Here is a 19,004-nt window from a genome sequence, read left to right on the forward strand (position 1 = left end):
AAAGCATGCAATGTGGTTATGCTCATGTGCACACTGTTTTTATGACATGTGTAAAAAGCAACAAAGGGTGACACAGAAGACTGAGAGGAGTTCTCTGTTCAGAGGCCATCGTGCAGTCATCATGTCTGCTTGTTCCCACAGCTTCGACCACACCAGCCGCTGGACATCCTAACACAGAACTAACACTAACTGCTCTGTGTTCAAATCTCCCTGATGTTGTCTATTTATTCCACTTAACTTTTTTGTTTATGTTTTATGTTTTAATCCTTTGTCCCCTTGTTAGCATCTTTTTGCCCCAAAACACCAACACAGCCAGAAACAAAAGATATTTTAGCTTCATTTTAAGCAACAATTTCAATCTTAGACTTTCAGCAATTTATTGCCGATCTTCTCACTGTGTGTGTGTGTGTGTGTGTGTGTGTGTGTGTGTGTGTGTGTGTGTGTGTGTGTGTGTGTGTGTGTGTGTGTGTGTGTGTGTGTGTGTGTGTGTGTGTGATACAGTGGTTTCATTCTCCCTGTAGTTCATGAACTGATACATCTGCCAGCCACATGTTCTCCCAGCCAGCCGCCACTTCAATACAGCTACAGCTAGATTGCGTATGTGCTCTTGAGTGAAAGTTGGTGGGTATTTCTATCGAATGTGTATCTACACATATTGCAGTCCATTGTGTAACTGTGACCCCCACATGCCTCCATTAAATGGGATTAGAGCCACACCTTATCTAAGACTCCTTCCTCTAAACACTGTGCTCATAAAACTCCCCTGTGGAGTTGTGTGACCCTCTTGTTCTCAATAGGTCCATTTATATATGTCACAACACTGGACATCAAGAGGCATCTCATTGTTTAGTGTTCCACTGTATTATCTTCAAAGTGTATTGGTCAAATGCTAGCTCTAAGTCACCAAGTTTCCATGAGCTCATTGATGAAGAACATTCTCTCCAGGAGGCTGAAGAGCCTTCAATAACCAGATGGACCACCATGTTCTGCAGACCAGCCCGGTTGCTGTCATTAGATTACTGAAAGAGTCACATAAAAATCCCTCAGAATTGTACAAACAAATTTAGCAAATGGAAAATAAAACTATAAATCTAATAAATCATCATTCAGCTTCTCCTCTATGACATGACTGATTTTACATGTGCCTGTTGCTCCAAATGTCTGACTGGCACTGAGAAACGTGGACAGATTACGCATGCTGTAACGGAAGACTTTGCAGATGTAGTTAAACACAGAACCCTTGCAGAAAGTCACTGTTCCACAAGCTGCTGCCTATCAGGGTATTTAGGCGTACCCTTAAAACTTTTCAAATAATTAGAGTGAAGCTAAGGTGACGCAATCTATGGTTGGATTCCTCCCCAGAAAACAGAGCTGCCAAGAGTGAAGAACTGCCCTGGCCAGAGTGAAGTCAGTGTCTGAAGAACAGTGGAGTTAGTCAGGATAAGGGAGCCCACTGCGCAGCAGTTCTGGGCCACTAGCCCCGTTCTCTAAGGAGTTCTTTATAGCTGTTCCATTGCCCCAAAAGAGCCCCCATCCGTGCACACAAGGGCTCCATCCGCACACACTTCATCTGAGTCTAAAAATCTTCTTTGTGTGTCCAGAAACTTAAATTAATTTTAAGCCTTGCTTTATTCTTTCAAGTATACTAAAAGTGATGCACACAATTAAAAGAGAGGATTTATTTTATAACATTAAAGTGTAGCATACGGACAATGCAGTAGAAAGGCTGACAAAGAACAGGATAAATTGTTTGCAAACTTGCAATCCAGTTAAAAAGCAATGTCTATTTTCTAAATTGTCAGTACATACACGTCTTTGGATAAATTAATTGTAAATCAGCCTGTCCAGTGAACCTTTACTCCAAGATGTGGCACGCTGACCTGACGATCGTTAGTTATTTTAAGTGTAGTTTCATCTGGTTTGTTCTTATCCAGCTCATATTCAGTTTTTTTGTTTTTGTTCTTTCAAACATCAATGAAAACCCATCTGACCTAACCCATGATCGCATCATCCCCACTCCTCATCTATCACGGCCTGTCATAACCAGAGAAGGGAAGTGGTCTTATGCTCAGTCTGGGAACGGATGTGGAATCACTGAGCTGGATCGTGATACTCCATAGTCCCAGCAGACGCTTCTCAGGGTATCTGAGGGTTTGCTAGTGCTAAATAGCACAAGAGAAAAGCAGCTTGTACTGGCAAAAGAAGCAAGCCTTACCAAAGCCAAAAGCAGCTGGAGCGGGGATGGGAGCCGACTGGACTGGTGTGGAGGTGTAGAGGCCAGTCACCAGGAGACCATCGAAGGATACACTGGTAGAGATGCTTACTGAGGAGAGAGAACAAAGGAACACACTTACTGGCGGTGTTATTTTGAAGCTGAGAGTTACTCCCAGAAACTTAAAAAAAAAAGAATCATTTTGAAATATAATGATCTAGCTTTTATTTGTTTCACACCTCAAATGAGAACAGGAAGATAAAGTGCAATTTAACGCCAGTTAGGTGTCAGAGATCACAATTACTAAGTTACATTTACACTTCATTTGCAGGATACACAGATAATTAGTAGGTGTGTGGACAGGAAGTTGGGAAGTCTGTACAACAGCTCACTAACATCCTGCTGCTAATCACATCAGGTGTTAACACACAGAAAGGTAAAGCGGCCATTAAGTGGGATGCCAACAAGACCAAACGCCCTGCAGGAGGAGAGAAGAGCACAGGAAGGTGTTAAAGCAAAATGTAGAATGTCACTTACACACATATAAATATATACAGACAGACACAAATGCAGGAGCACAATTTAAGCATGTGCTAAACCGGGGCTTGAGTCGCTTTGCAGGCTGCGGACCAATAAAACAGTAGAAAAGGAGAGGAAAGAGTGACAGAATGTAATCTAGCTCATCCTCAACAAATCACAGTGCTTTAATCAAAGCCTGTCATATTGACAACCATATTAGAACAGACTGATGAGCTAATTGGCTGTAACCCTGATAGCTTTGCTGAGCTTTTATTCCTCACAGGCCACTACAAACAGCCACAGAGCCGAAAACTGCCGGGGGTCTGTTATCCAGCTGAGCACATCTACAGCCCAGTGTGTCCCGCAGCAAGTTAACTATTGATCCACCCGGTAAACAAGGGCCCTGAGTGATGGGACCACAGAGTCAGCTGCATCACTAGAGGAAGAGGGCTCAGTCACTGGACTGTTTCCAGCCAGACAGAGTACAAGGAACAGTCTGTGGCTCAAAGGAGAACACACTCCCCACAAAAACAAAACAAAAACAGTTTTACACATCGAGGAATAAAATCCTTTGCGGCCAAGAAAGATGAAGGCATTGTTGTTTCCTGACCCTGGAATCCCCCTGCTTATGGAGGAAAATTGAATGGGAAAATGAGGCGACACCCACAGTGAGACTGTGTTTTAGTAAGAACAGCAACATGTCAGTTCAGTCTCAGGGCGTTCATTCTTCTGGGTTTGGTGTGTTTCGCTGTGGAATTCTGGGCAGAGCAGACTCCTGTGTGGCCCCGTCTGCCTGCCTGTCTGACTGGGCGACTCCATTAACATGTCCTCGCACAAGATGCTTCTGTGTGTGTGTGTGTGTGTGCGTGTGTGTGTGTGTGTGTGTGTGTGTGTGTGTGTTCTCCATGTGTCTGTGTATGTTGGATGCGCTACACCCTGTCTTAAGAGCACAGTTCAGCCCATCTCTCCCCTCCCTTTCTCTCCTCCATATCAAAGCCTCAATAATTCATCCCACAACACTTCTTACTGTATCCGGACATTTCTTCCTGTGTTTTCTTTTGAAACTTTTACACAGTGATCCAGCTCTCTACATGCAGTATATTCTGTACAGTATATAGTGATAGTGTATATACTGTATATAATAATGCTCAATTTCACAGCTTCACTGCATCGTAAAATAGTACATTTTATACTTTTTAATGCTTCTCTGTTCATTTCTTTGAGAAACAGCGGCTTAAGTAACAGGACCTAAAAGACTGTTCTCATTTCAAGGGCTCCAAATAATGTCATTTTTTCCCCAGCTGCTGGCATCTCCTCACAGAAAGGCAAAACGATGTCTTTTGGCTTCAGTGCTGAAAGGTCTATTTGACCCCAAACCATACACTTAAGTATTTTTGCCTGCTTTTTGAGTTGCTTTAGAGTTTATGGAGTCAAGTTTATTATTTAGTGTGTTCACTGTTTGTGCTCTGGGTTTTTAATTATTGTTGTGTTGAGTTTCTGATTCCTGTTTGGATTTCTTTTTTATTTACTTTGAGTTTTGGTTCTTTGGTTCTTGCTTCTGCTTTATGACTATTGTAGTTTCAGTTTAGACATCATGTTGTGGTTCATGTTTTGGTTTTTATTCTTTGCAGTTATTTTAGTTTCCTCAACGTTTTCTTTTCTGTTCCTCCTCCTGTTTCATCTTTCTGATACCGCCTGCTTCTCTGGCTGTTATTCAGATCTAGAGCAGGTCTAATCTCTGTGTGTAGCATTGTGTTTTTGGATTACTTCCTGTTTTACTTTGACGGTTAGCTGTGCCCTGTGTTAGTTTTAGTTCCTGGCTCTGTCTGTCCCCTGTTTATTTTCACCTGTACGCATCTGTGCTCAGCTCTGCCTCGTTCTCCACCTGTCTCAGTCCTCCATGTTTCTTGACTAACCTTTTGCCCCTTGTTGAAGTAACTGTGTATTTTCCAGAGGTGCTCTCTGTTTGCCCCAGCCCCAGTGATTAGTTTTGGACTTCTGTTTGTTTCTCTATGAGTTTTATAATTTTTGGACTTTGCCATTTAACTTAATAAACAGCGTATTTTTGTTGTTATTCTGCCAACTATCTGTAAACTGTAACATTTTTTTCAGTGCCTAAACCTAACCAGATAGATTTTGGCATCTAATCCTAATCAGAGAGTAAAAGCAAATGTTAAAAAAAAAGGCTAATTAGAGAGTGGGTTAAAAAAAAAAAAGAAACAAAGTGCAAAACAACCAACTTACAAACCAGACACAAACCACCGTCTCCAGTGATTTAATTCACTGCCAATTCGCCAACCTCCAAATGAGGATTTTATCACTCTATTAAAAAGGAAATACACGTCTCGGCATCCGCTGAAGCCATAGGAGTTCAACCCCAACCGGATCTCATGGAAAAACTGGGATGCCCTGGGATGAGAACACTTTGGAAATCATCATGTTATTGATATTTAATCCTTTTAATTACTAACCAGTCAAATGGAAGGGTAGTCACTCCTGCTTAATATAAAAAAAAACCTCACACTTGTAATACAGACAGTTCCTTTTTTTAAAAAAAATTTAGCATTAGAAAAGCTCGATCGTGTGCAAAAAATAGCTGGCTCTAATAACACTGCGTGAGCAACAAGTAATTTCCTTTTGCTTGTCGGCTCCGAGCACTGCCAAATTCTATGAGCATGTACAACGTGTACAAGAAGCTGTATTTTGAGAAAGATACATATTCTGCTTGGCAACAGAAGCATTATCATATTCGCTCCATGTTGCTCAGTGCACCCCATAACACGTCCTTATCCACAGCACGCAAGGAAAGGGCGTTCTTATTCCTAAAAAAAAAAAGCAATTATCATGTTCATACTATGCATACGTCCTCATTTGTGCTATTTTATGGCTCTAAGAATACAATAGCTATTCAACAAATCCATTCCACAGTGTGGTTAAGACATGTTATCAGTCTTTACATTATGCAGTATTGATCCAAGGCCATGGCATGAAGCAGTATTTAATGGAGTAATGACTGAGTTTAATGGACTAAGTTGGACCAGGCTCAGTACACACAAAACACTCATTTCTGCACTTCCACTGACCCGCATCACCAAGGTTACGCACACTCCATTACTCCCCACAGACAACTTCACATGTGCTGCACACATACCGCAAACAAAAGATTTTTTTTTTCTGCCTTCATCATGCCATTTCTCTCTTCAGCCACAGCTTACACCTTTCCTACAGCTTCCCTCCCATTGAGGATTCACTGTAAAAGAAAAATCCTCTTTCCTGCACTTTCCCCATCAACTCCTTTCTCATGCATTTTCTGCTCCCTCGCAGCAGTGTACATCTGTTTGATGTGGAGGACGGGGGGGTGGGGGGTGGAGAGGAGGAAAAGCTAAGGGCACAAGGTTACAATTGAAAAAACACGAACGAGGGTGAAGAGGGATGGAGAAAGAAGGGGCACTGGAGTGGCCCATGGAGAGCAGCACCACCTGATCAATACAAATCCAGGATCTAAATTATTTAGACAGGCCTCTAACAACCTTCTCTCACTCGCCTGTGGAATGCATCAGACAGATGAGCCAATCAGATGAGATGAGATGAGATCCAATCACCTGTGGGGCTACTTCACACACAAGCACACACACAGACATGCACACAGATCTAAAGGAAGGCCTTTGATGGTAGCCTTTAACATTCTTGTCCATACTTCATTTCTGAGCTATGTTCACTTGGCCGAGGGGGATGAGGAGCCATGAGGCGGGAAAAGGGGTGAAATTAATACCAAAAGTCTCATTCAACACATTAGCAGGCTCTGTGTTTGTGAGTACGTATTTGTCCATGTGTACTGTTTCTTCATATGTAAACAAATCAGGTGTCTAGACTAGTGCTGCTCATGCAAACGACTGAATTTAAGGCTTTTCCTGTTGTAAGACCTAATCTCTGGTTCACAAATCAAGTGCACACTTTAACGAAATGGGCAAGATGTGTGCTTTAACTCTGTAGTTGCTGTATCAGTTGTGACTCCTAGCTTAGTAACTGGGAATAGGTCAGTAGGTTATTCAACAAGTCCTTTAGTATGCTCGTGTGTGAGCACTTTCTGCAAAAATGGGTGTGTATATCCTTGCAGGAAAACCTTTGCTATTTACAACAAGTTGGTGTCTTACAGCATGTGGGCTGCCCTCTACATGTTTTTAAGTGCTTCTGGTCTTAATTAATACTTTGGTTATGTGATTCTTGGTGTGTTTAGTAAGGAGGCAGGGGAAAAAAAAGGACTGGTTCAGGCTTTCTACAGATAAATGAGCTACTAAACATTAACAGGGACCGTATGTGTTAGTGAACCTTCAAGTTTCAAATTTCAAAAGGCACACGCTAGGTCCAAGTGTCATGCCTGCAAGTGCTTCTAACTTAGATCTTGCAAAATCCTCATTACACTGTATGCATAGCACTCATACCCACGTAGAGATGCTCATATTTTATACTGGAACACACCACAGAGCACATCTCTTGGCCTTAAGCCAGTATGTAATATTGATGGTGCGATGTGGTATGCCTCATTATAGACACACACAACCGTGCTACTACTCAACTATTGATGGGCCCGGGGCTTTCTTCACTTCTCGGGATCCACCAGGAGTAATGTTAGGGCACAAAGTATCAGCGCACCACACAACGCAACAAAATACACATCCTTTGCTGACAAGTCTCTCAGAGATCAAGCAGGCGCACGTGCGTGCACACACACACACACACACACACACACACACACACACACACACACACACACACACACACACACACACACACACACAAAGACTAATCTTCTGTGACAGTCTATTCTGCAAAAATATGTTCACAAAGAACCGTGAGTAAATTAAAAAAAAAAGCCTATTTTTTATCTAAATTTATGCATGTGCAAAACATTATGCTACTTGTTGTCTTATCAAATCTTGTTTTGAATTTATATGATTAATTTTTCAGTTTGGATTCTCGCTGAGTTCTTGTAGCCAACTGCTAACAAGAACAAAAGGGCTGCATTGTTGTATCACCTGAGTGCATCATGTTATCCTGAATCCTAAAAGCATTCTCAACATGGGAACAACAAGGTACTGGAAGAAGACAGTGAGTACGTATTTAAATTTTACAAGGTACTACAGTATGGTTTTACACTAGTCCCAAAGAGGTGTGCTATTGCCTTTAGACATTAACGTAAAGGTGCTAGACAAAGAACCTGTTTTTCCTCATTCTTTTTACTCCTACATATAGCACAAACGGTGAGGGAGAAACCATGAATGATAGATGGTTTGGTCAGTTCTTTGAGAAAAATTGGGTATATTAAGTTGTCAAACAAACCAAATGCTCATGCTGGAAATTCCAAACTAATGTGAATGGCTTACTGTATGCTGGGTCAGCAATTATAACAGGGTCCAGAAAAATAGGACCCAATGGCATTTTAAAAGCCACGGTAATGTCTCCTTATGGTGCAGCAAAGCATAGTCGGTACTGTAGTTGGCAACATGTGGCATGAGCTCATTCTTAGAAAAAAAAGGCATGGGAAGGGATTATACTAGAGCTGGACAGGAAGTCTTGGAGGTTTCAGAGAAGACCTGATTTTCATCACAGACTAGTGTGTTCAGATTGAAGTCCCTGTGTGGTTGGCATGGCCTGAACAGCTCCTTTCTGCTCTTTGTGTACAGACACACCCACTTGTGTTTAACCTCACCCAATTTCACTTTACTTGCACGAGTCTCATAGAAACTTATTGAAAATACCTAAAAATGAAAAGAAATTACTTTAGAAGGAGGTTGTGACTAAATGGGATTTAGTTGCACTCAGTTATACCACAGGCTAAAAGTATGCTGTAAAGTAGCAAGAGTGAAAAAAATCATTTTAGCAAGACATCACAGCACTGATAGTGCAACAGAATATATTATCAATGAAATTCCCTCCATCCCAGGAGGATGCCCTTTTTGTTTCCAAATGGATGGAGGTTTTCCTGGCAACAAGCTGGATAAAGATAGCCGACCATCTGACCCATATCCCACTGGCAGACACACGTGCCCCAGAGAGGACCAGGAAATGGAGGCCAAATCACAGGGAAGCTATAGTTCCATCTGTTTCCATGGCCATGCCAGTGTTGGGGTGCCACTTCACTCCGAGCTTCCTGAAATGGTTCAAACTGTCAGTCACCTGACCATGACACCGTGAAGGATAGGCTGCTGTTACCCAACAACAAGGAAGGAAACAAAGATTGGAGCGTTAAACAAACAGCAAGTTCAAGAATACGCGGACCATCAGAATTACTGAAGTCTAAGTCTCTCCCTACAGCTTCAGAAGATTGTGTGGGAAGTGTGTTTCTGCACATATATGTGTCATGTGGTGTTCGAGTCAGGTTTTAGAGGCATCATTCCATTGCGTAACCTTCTGGCACCATCCTGGCCTGCTGGCACCGCCATCTGCTGCTGTGAAACACTAGATCACAGACGACCTATCAGACACCGAGCTTCTACAGGTCTGCTCGACTGCAACATGTATAACATTTTTAGCAAAAAGCCTGAAAGCAAGCAGTTTTTCCTCTTGGGAGGAGGATACGGGTCCTTTCGTGATCACTGCCAGAGATAATAGCCTTTTTTTTTTTTTGTAACTGGTCCAACGTATTGTATTGAGGTTCTTCTCTGTTTACCAAAGAAGGGAGTTGAAGGCTTACTGCCTGCCTAACTTGGCTTCACCCCTGCAACAGCCGTGGAGAAAAACAGGAGCGAAGAGGCAGTTCTGTCACAAGCATCCTGTTCCTCACACATAATCTGCCTCACAATCACACTTCATTGTGCAGCTCTCATACAATGCATACAATGTTCAGTGCTGAAACATGAGCAGGCATAGGTGTATAAGTGATCAACAAAAGAATCCTTAGAAAATAATTTTCTTATAATCCAAGGTTTGCCAACTGTAAGATTTATGTTTATACTTTAGGGGCCATTACTTTGTTAAGTTTTAGGGAGTACCACTTCCACCATCTGCAAGTGTTTTATATCCTTTTTATTCTTAGTGCCAAAATGCTTACACTGGACTCAGAAGGAATACACAAACCCCACTGGGAAGGCATGTCCACTAACCAGCAAGGGAAAAATAAGTCATGACAGAAGAGACTTCACAGTTCACTCAACTCAAAGGCTATTCTCTTTACCTGAGATTAGGTTTGATAGCACATCATCTCTCTGAGCTTTTAACATTATTCATTATTTCATTGTACAGAGGCCTCAAACTGCACACAGATCCTGTATCATTGCATACCTCTGCTATCAGACTCTAAATGGGTTTTGATAGGCAGCAGTTCTGTTATCTGGCCTTTGTCTTGATCAGAAATTTTGATACAATGAGAAGCATGCTGTGAGAAACCATTGTAGCTATAAGAGCAAAAAAATAGCTTAAAAGAAATTAACTGTAACCTAAAGCAGCAGTCAATAATAAAATAAATATAATTGCTAAAATAAAACCATAAAGTGAATGTTCTTTAGCATCTCATGTATAATTGGTGGCTGCTATAAAGGGTTATATTGTAATCAGGTTCAAGAACACCATGATTCTTTCCCTCTGTCGCATGGTGACTGCCAGGACTGGAGTGAGCTGTCCTTATGATCAACACCATGTGTTCTGGAGACAGAGAAAAAGCTTTAGCTATCCAGCCCTGACAAGCAAAGTGTCTTCCTTCACTTGACAAAGCCTTTCTGGACATGCAAACATGATATAGAAAGCCAAGGTGTTCATCATGAGAATCATCAAACTGAAAAAAATTGATCATATTAATGTCAGCTAGCTGTTACAGAGGAAAGCTGCAACTGCATATGTCTTCTAGAGAGAAAATCCAAGGAATGCAGGAAAACATAAAAAAAAAAGAGTTAGCTTCAAAAGTTGGGTCAAACCCAAACCACAACTTCTTGCATAGGGCTGAGACACACAACACACACAGACAAGTGTGGAATGTAATATAATCCAAGCTTGACGCTAAAACCATCAGTCCATGCATCTAAGAAGACACCTGATCATATGGTAATCTACTGCCCAGAAACATTCAAACAGACCTAACCAGAAACTAGCTTTAAAAGTATACACAGGCCAAATCCAGACATTGGACATGCATAACACTGTTGCATAACTCCCTTTCCATTTCACCTGATCCACTGGGAGCTACTCTCTAGGAAAAAGGAAGGAGACAATGAGGCCTGAGCTGTCAACTACAGTATTTGGTATAACATCAATGAAAGTCAGGGATACCAGGTTTCTCTGTTTAAGTCTCCTCCATCCTATTCACACAATTGGTTTGTCTCCCACAAGCAGCATACCCGCTTCACAACTGAGCCATCATTGACAAGAAAACATCTGTCAGAGCAAGGCCTTGATACTTTAGACCAGGGTAGAACAAGAATTTAGATGGACATTTAAAAGGTCAGAGGCTAATGTCAACAAGTGAACCCTCATCTGTTCAGTTTGACCTACCAAGCTAGTACTAAGAATTTAGTCTGCACAGGTGTATCAAATATTTGTCATACAGGCCTGCATATCCCAAATCATTTCTGTCGTCTGTGTACGTGCAACAATAAAAGTGGCAATGCAGTAGATTCAAAGTAGGACGATAGAAGTGGGGATTTGTTTAGCTTTGGAAATTAATATCTTAATCTTTAAGTTAATAATCAAGAGACACAAGGAAACCTGGGCCCACCTGAAGTGCACTAAAGGTCCAAAAATATAATCTTCCAGTAAACAGATGGGTAGAGAAAAGTTTTAGTTGAGAGATGGTGTGCTGTCTTCACTTTCAAGGAGACAAATAGACAAAACCTAATAAGTGCCTGTGTCTTGGAGCCACTCAGTCATGTTTTATTAAAATTACACACACTGCTTATATTGAATTATTTCCAACTGAGATGAAATAGCCTAAAAAGTGAATATTTTTCATATTGTTCATGAAAAATATAATATTTTCAAATAAAATCCTGCTGTTTGGTCTTTTTTTTTTTTTTCTTGAATTTCCATCCTTATATTTCCAACATTGAATATTCCAGACTCACTAAGGCTTATGAGATGAAAGAGAATAAGTAACACCAGGTGCACCTGCCCTCCTCTTAGCCATCCTCATGGGCTGACACTTCAAACTGCAGTTTTTATCAGAACAAGAATGTGGACTTTTGAACCGTTTGAGCCCCAACAACAGAAAAAAGACAATGTGCCCACTTCATGTTGAACTTCAACTGTTATGACTTCCAAAAACAGGTCAGCTCTTTGTGCATGCAATATTCATGGCTTTTAAAACTGTGAGTTTTTACACAATCCAGTCATGTCTTCTAGGGGAAACTCTTGACAAAGAGGGATGAAAAATAACAATGGGACAATTATTAAGCTAGGCCAGGCACACAAAAAAGTATTATTTCTTTTTATGTTTTAATCTGATGCACAGAATTAGTCCACAATGGCTCATTTTACCTGTGCCTGTAATACAGTAACCTAGTTTTTAATGCCTGCTGCCCAGGAACATCTGGACACAGCTTTCTGCAATACCAGCTGCTCTGCCACTAGTGCTGCTGTGCTGTAATACTACAGGAAGCATGCATGCATACTGCATTTGCACACAGGAGCACAAAATCTAAATGTATACATGTGTGTTCCATTATGTGCACACAGGAGTAACTCGCACACACAGGCTGAAAATGTTTGGTGTATTCTGGTCTGACAGCAGTCCCGACCATATTTCTAGTATTACAGATTTAATAGCGCTAATATGAATAATGGAACGTCATTTCACAGAGGTTCACTTTTCATCCCAGCTCTGTCACTCCTTCTTAGTGTCTTTTCCACACCCTCTTTTCCTACACAATATTTTCCACCTGTTCTATGTATGTTCTTGGGAGACCGTTTTTTTTTTTTTTTTTTTTTTTACCTGTTAGTTTCTTTTCAGAATATGCTTCTTTGACTCTGAACAGCAGTGTATTACATAATCATATGTTGTATCAACACGTAGACTTATCCATCAAGCAGTTCACTAGATTCAAAATGAGTTCATATTCCATCGACCAAGAAGTCCTAATGGTCTCATCTGATCCAACAGGTCTTTTCCTGAAAATATAAGTGTACACACACATACACACACACATGTAGCCAAAAGACAACACGATAACTGTTATTCAGCTGGTGAATTTGAATTCCAATTGTCAAAGTCTTGAAAGAACTCAAAGACTTCCTGGCAGCTGGAAAGGAAGTGCCACGCTATTTTGCTCTCAGCTCCCTGCTCTTTCTTGGCATGAAAGTTACAAATTATGGCCAGCTAAGTGAAAAAGTACTGACATCAGTCAAAGTCTGACACGCCTCTGTAGCTTTTGGGTATGAATGCTTGGTGGAAGGAGAGTGGCACAGTGGTGGGGAAGGGGCTTGCATAGAGCAGAGGCGATGATTGATTTCTAATTAACAAGCTGGTTGCCATAATGAAAGACTAGATGGTCTCTGCTGGCAGTGGATCAATGGGGAGTGCTTCCCATGACATCCAGTCTTAATCACACCAGCACAGCTCAGTATTATTGCTGAAAATGAATGCTGTCATACTCTCACCATCTCCCCTTTCTCATTCCTACCTCTTTTCTGTCTTAACTTCTACCTCAGACCTCTGCTTGCACTTGATAACAGGGATCACTCAATTACTATCACTCTGTATACTCTGTTGTGAAGATAGTGACATGCACATAAGCTAATATGTTGAGTCACTGACAAACACAGTGGGATGTCTATGTTCAGACAAAGTGGTCTGTCCTAAGTTGGTACACTGGTGTGTTTGCAGCCAAAATTTCTTCAGCCAGAAACACTTTTATCAAAGGAAAACAAATATTTCAGTCTGCAGTTATTTATATTTGACAGCATGGCTCTGTTTCAGGACCTCCCTGCCCTACCATGCAAATACACAGAAAGCTGGAGAGCAGCAGCAACACCACATGACAACATCAGTGATAACAGATACCGGTGAATGATTAAAATGACACTGATTAGGTCAGATACAGCATGAAAGAAGGTAATGTGCTAGAGGTGGGTTGGTTGCAAAGTACCTTGCAGACATGCAGCAACTTGGGGCAGGCTATAACAGCTCAAATAACATGCTCTATATAAAATTTGCATGGAAAGGAATCAGCTCAGCCATCAGCTGATGCGAGCTGACACTGAGATCAGCTGATCTGACTTTTTGGCCTTCCTGAACTAACACTATCCTCTATTTCTGAGTCCTGTTTTCTCCCACCGTTTTCTCCCACTGTGACACCGAGAGTTAGGCAAAGAGGTACTTCCCTGAGATTTTTTTCTAACTAGCATGTTAATAAAGTCAAGCATTCTATTACTGTTATTTCACTGAGTGAAGAAAAAGGATGCAAAAAAATATCCCATAACATGCAGTCTCAAGACGGAGCTGTGGTAAATGCTGAAGTGTGATTAACACAAGTTCCCACCTTCACATTAATTTTTAAAGAAAAATAGAAGTGAATGACAGAGAACAGAAGGAAGGGAGAGAGAAATTGTGTCTTTTTATTGGATATAGTCACTCTCCCTCGAGTACAGCAAGTCTGGGAAGTGAGGTCTCACTTAATCTTTAGTCTAGACCTCTATCACTCTTGATTTCGGTTCCCAGTTCTCCCTGACAAGCAAGACGCAATCAAACACCTGATCCACTGAGGTGTAAGACACACCGCTCAAGTGGGTATTCCTCGGCAGAAAGAGACTTTCTTTTATCTTTTGAAAAAATATCTCACCGGCTCATTGATATGCTGTGTTTTACAGATATCAGTTTTACTGATTTTAAAGGCATTCTTTTCATAATGATTGTTGACAAAACTGAACACATACTGTACAACTGATGAAAAGTGAATGACTGAGATAAGTTTCCATTTCAAAAATTTAGCTGATAAGCTGCCAAAAGCAAGAAAGATGTTATTTGCTGTTGTGCTCCACAGGGAGAAGCTCTGTGGAAGTTTCAAGTTTCCTGAGTCAGAACTCACTGATGACACATGGACCCACGGAGGCTCGAGGTCTGAGGCTGCATATTTGGGAACTACATGGGATATGGGAAGCATTTTCAGGGAAGGGATGTGCTTTTGCATGTGCCGATCTGTAATCTGTTTCTGCCAGCCTGCTGTGTTTTTCTGGGCAGAGTGGGGTAGTTGTTTGAAGGAGGCTGATGCTGAATTGGGGGGGTGGGGTGGCAGGGCTGGGGCTAATCCGCCTGTGCCACACGGCGTGTGCCCAGCACCCAGCCAGTTGCACCATGCCACCTCGTCTGTAGTGGGCCCATTGGAGCGCTACAAGTCCCTCTGAATGCTATCAGCACAGACGACACACTGCCCCCCAAGCAGGGATTAGTTTTCTCAATGAAGCTGCCAGGAGGAGGGTCTAGAGCAAAAGGAGAAGAAGAAGAAAGAGGAGGAACACAGTCCTCCAGCAGCAGCCCCCTTTCTCTTAAAGGAAGAGGCCAGCGGCAAAACTGACAGCAGTTGGTAAACCAGCCCAAGAGAACAACAGAAGGATTCATCACTTTTCAAAATCCAGTTGGTACCCCTTGATGAGAATGAACACAGGATCATTGTTTATGAGGCAGACTGGTAAGGGGAGTTTGCATAGACACAGAGAGCTCTTAATGTCATGTGCAGACCTGTTATCTGCGGCTTGAGAAGGAAATAAACTGTGTGAATATATTTACAACCACTTGTAAGTTGAAAGTAAACATCAAAGAGGCAAAAAAGAAGGGAAAACTGTAATATGTAATTATGAAAATAATTTAAATCGACTGCAGAAGGGTGTGCCACTTATGTTTTCTATTAAAAAAAACTTGAGCAGTAAATACAATGCAGTTGATATCCTTCCTCCCTCGGGGTTTACAGTATTTTAGCTATTTGAGTTGGCGCTTTCTCATTTCTCATTATAGTTTATCATAGAAACATACATATGCAGTTGCCCTAGGAAGTATTAAAGTACAATTAAACTTCACTTCTAACAACATTAGATAATTGTATTGGGCCTTTTTTAAAAGAACGAACAACAGTCATGCAGAAAAAAGATTCTGCACAAACTTGTGCAAGAAGTTATTGCGCTTTAAATGAGAAGAAATAGATATACATGTAAAGCACACAATGACGGCAGAAATGTTTGACTGGTTGACTTTCAACTGAACCATGTTTCACCTCCTGCACCAAAGCTTTTGTCCCCCCTCAAAATACAAAAGGTGCTCAGTGGAAATGAAAGACTTTAATTTTTCTCCATGAATGGGCGAGTGCTGTATTTCTGTGAAGGTTGCCAATTTAAAACTTGTTTTGTGAGCTAGAGTTTTCTTTGTGTGATTTTTCTCATGCTGTGATCAGCTGACCTTTGTTGCTACTCCCATATTCATGGCTCTTTGTGGATTTGAGGCTCCAACTGAATTCAACAAGAGATAAGCAGATATGTCATGTGGTGCAGACACCAACAGACAGGATAAAGTTAGTATAAAAGGTAGAAATAGATGAGTAAATCTAATCAAAATCATCAACTTCAGTATAATAATTAATAATATATATACAATATATAATAACTGCTGTATGCCACTCTTAATGTAACCTGACATTGACCATGAACAGCATACTCTGTACCAGTCCAACATAGTGAATCACTGTAAACTTCACGACAGTATTGCAAACTAACCACCTTTAGCTAGCAGACACATTTTGTGACAAAGTGCCCAGAAAAAGGTTGTGTGTTTGGTGATATTTGGAGCTGCATGAAATTTTGCATTTGAAATTATCTGACATTTAAAAAAGCTTTGCTCCATTTATCCTTGCTCCTCTTCTGTGGCACTGGCTAGGTGCTGAAGTGGTGCAACCAACTTTATTTGCACCTGCGCCATGAACGCAGGCATGAGAAGAAAGTAAGGATATGCTGAAGGTGTAAGCAGCCTGTGCAATGTCATTATTTTATTATTACTGATCAAGTACACTATGTTCCAAGGTGTCACTGAGAACAGTGCCAGTCAACAGGCCCTGGATGTAGGTACAGCAAGCTAGCATGGCTGGCTTGAATGTCATTTGCTTTGTTTTTTTTTATTAATCTTGCATTAATTAACACAACTTGTTTCTTCCTTTGTGCTTTGAGAACCCACAAACCCTCTGTGCACACTGCACGGATCAATGGACAGGCCACCACTGTGCACCTCAGACCAAAGGTACTTGCCAAGCCCCAACCAGGGGTGAGAGATCCAAAGATATTAGACTGTGAAGAATCTAAATTTGGCATATTATGTGCTCTGATTAAATAAATGTACAGACTTTTCCACTTCACGGGAATCAAGAAAATTGATTAAAAAAGACAGCATATTAGAAAAAGAATAGTGTGCCAGCATCTTAAAAGAACCATCAAAGATCTAAAGACATAAAACACCAAATATTCAGAATGAAATCAGAGCAAACAGATTCAGAGGATTGTGAGCTGAAGTGACAGGCTCTGTGTCAGGGCAAACCATATGAAATCAATAACATTTACAAGTCACACAGATAAATAACCTCCACAATGTTGCGAAAAAGAGAGAAAAAGGGCCATTATTTTACACAGTTCTAAAAATGAAACTGTTTTGCTGACTTTGAGAGTTTATTGAACTTAAATATGTTAATGCTGCAGCCCTCTTAAAGGATTTTAAAGCATTTCATTGGCACTTTTTCTTTTCTTCTGTCTTAATAGTTACAGGTAGAATGATGGCAAATCCGACACATGTGAAAGTTTTTTAAAACAAAAACAAACATAACGTACAGCCATAGTTTCCCCAAACTGTGACTCCATTAGTTTTGTTTGACATCCTGAGCAAGTCACCACCAAGAATGCTGCTAAATACTTTGTGTGTCAAAGGTGGAAAAACTCATAATGTCACTATATTTCCAGTGGTTTACAGGCCGCCAAATGCGTGCCAGGGCTGGAATATGTTGGACTTTGTACTGTCACAAGGAACACACCATGTGAGTATACACACTAGGGCAACGGGAGCCTAGCTTCTGTACATCACAGCTTGTATTATCAACATAGAGGCCCTCCAAATTAGGCAACCCCAGCACCACCACCTCCAACAGACAAGCACACACTCCAGCATCCTGACAATACTTGCAGCCACTTGTGTGCCCACTCATGAAAGTTACTGAAAACACAACTCACATTTGCTTGTTAAGAGCTTACTTGTTTTGGCTGGAAGATGAATCCGTTGAGGAAAATGGAAAAAAAAAAAAAATGTAGCAGCTCTTTGCCGCTTGCCCAGATAAGACTGGCACAGGCACACACCTCTGCCTGGCAGGGATCCACTCACTGCCTTCAATTTTAGTTTTTCTACCACACCTGGCACCACGCTGGCATCATTCTGGCACCAGCCAGGCAACGGCTAACAATGTAACTGTTATCTAAGGAGATTCTCTGTGCTCTGATGCGGTAAATCAATTCTCTAGAAATGTAGCTCATAGGTGGCATCTGCACCGCCTCAGCCATGACAGCTCGAATTTCTCTGCTGCAGCCTTTCACTGACTCTTTATAAGGAAAAACAAGGGCAGCTACAGAGAAGTGTGTTTGTCACTGCTAGTTTATTATTTTTGCTATAATGTCATGGGTTTGTACAGTTTGTTATAATAACTTAAAAACATTAATGACACAGCCATTTAGCACCTGACAGCAGGAAAATGCTAACTTATGTTGCGCTATCCTTTTGTAACATCACCACAAAGAATTGTAATAGCCCGCTGATCAGGACATTTGTGTTTAGCCAGTGGAACATCTGACCTGTCTCTATGTCATGATGGATCACCCACTAAGAGCTGAGTGCTGTGCACACGGCCAGGCGTGCATGTGTGACAAAGGGAAGATTCCCAATGAATATCCATTCTCATTTCTCGCCCATCTGCTCCTTGAAATAAAGGAAACTGGCATAACTCAGAGAGTACAATGGTTTTTAAATGGTTCATCATTCAGTGTCCACAAAGGCAGAACACCCAAACACACCCAAAACGCCCATACAAACAGCAATACACTTGACACACTTCTCTCTACCCAGTGAAGTGACCTATTCAAACACAGCAGCAGGAGGCAGAAAGGCTGAAGGGCTGGGAAGCTAATGAATGCACGGGTTTGGACCACTTGAAAGTGCTTGTGCTGTCCGCATGTTGCTTTTTGCTCACAAGAGAGCCCTATTAAACCATTAGCCCCTAGCCCCTCACTTCTTTCCTCAGTCTTGCTCACGTTTTTGCTGTTCCTGCTCCCAAAC

General features: G+C 41.3%; 1 protein-coding gene across 1 annotated transcript in view; it reads right to left on the reverse strand.

The window, feature by feature from the left end:
• reln (reelin) overlaps nucleotides 1-19,004 on the reverse strand; it is a 97,531-nt gene that overhangs the window by 73,611 nt on the left and 4,916 nt on the right. Inside the window, 1 exon segment of the mRNA XM_030731847.1 lies at nucleotides 2,216-2,323. Coding sequence (XP_030587707.1) covers nucleotides 2,216-2,323 — 108 coding nt within the window.

This window comes from Archocentrus centrarchus, chromosome 6, assembly GCF_007364275.1.
Source record: "Archocentrus centrarchus isolate MPI-CPG fArcCen1 chromosome 6, fArcCen1, whole genome shotgun sequence".
NCBI lineage: Eukaryota > Metazoa > Chordata > Actinopteri > Cichliformes > Cichlidae > Archocentrus > Archocentrus centrarchus.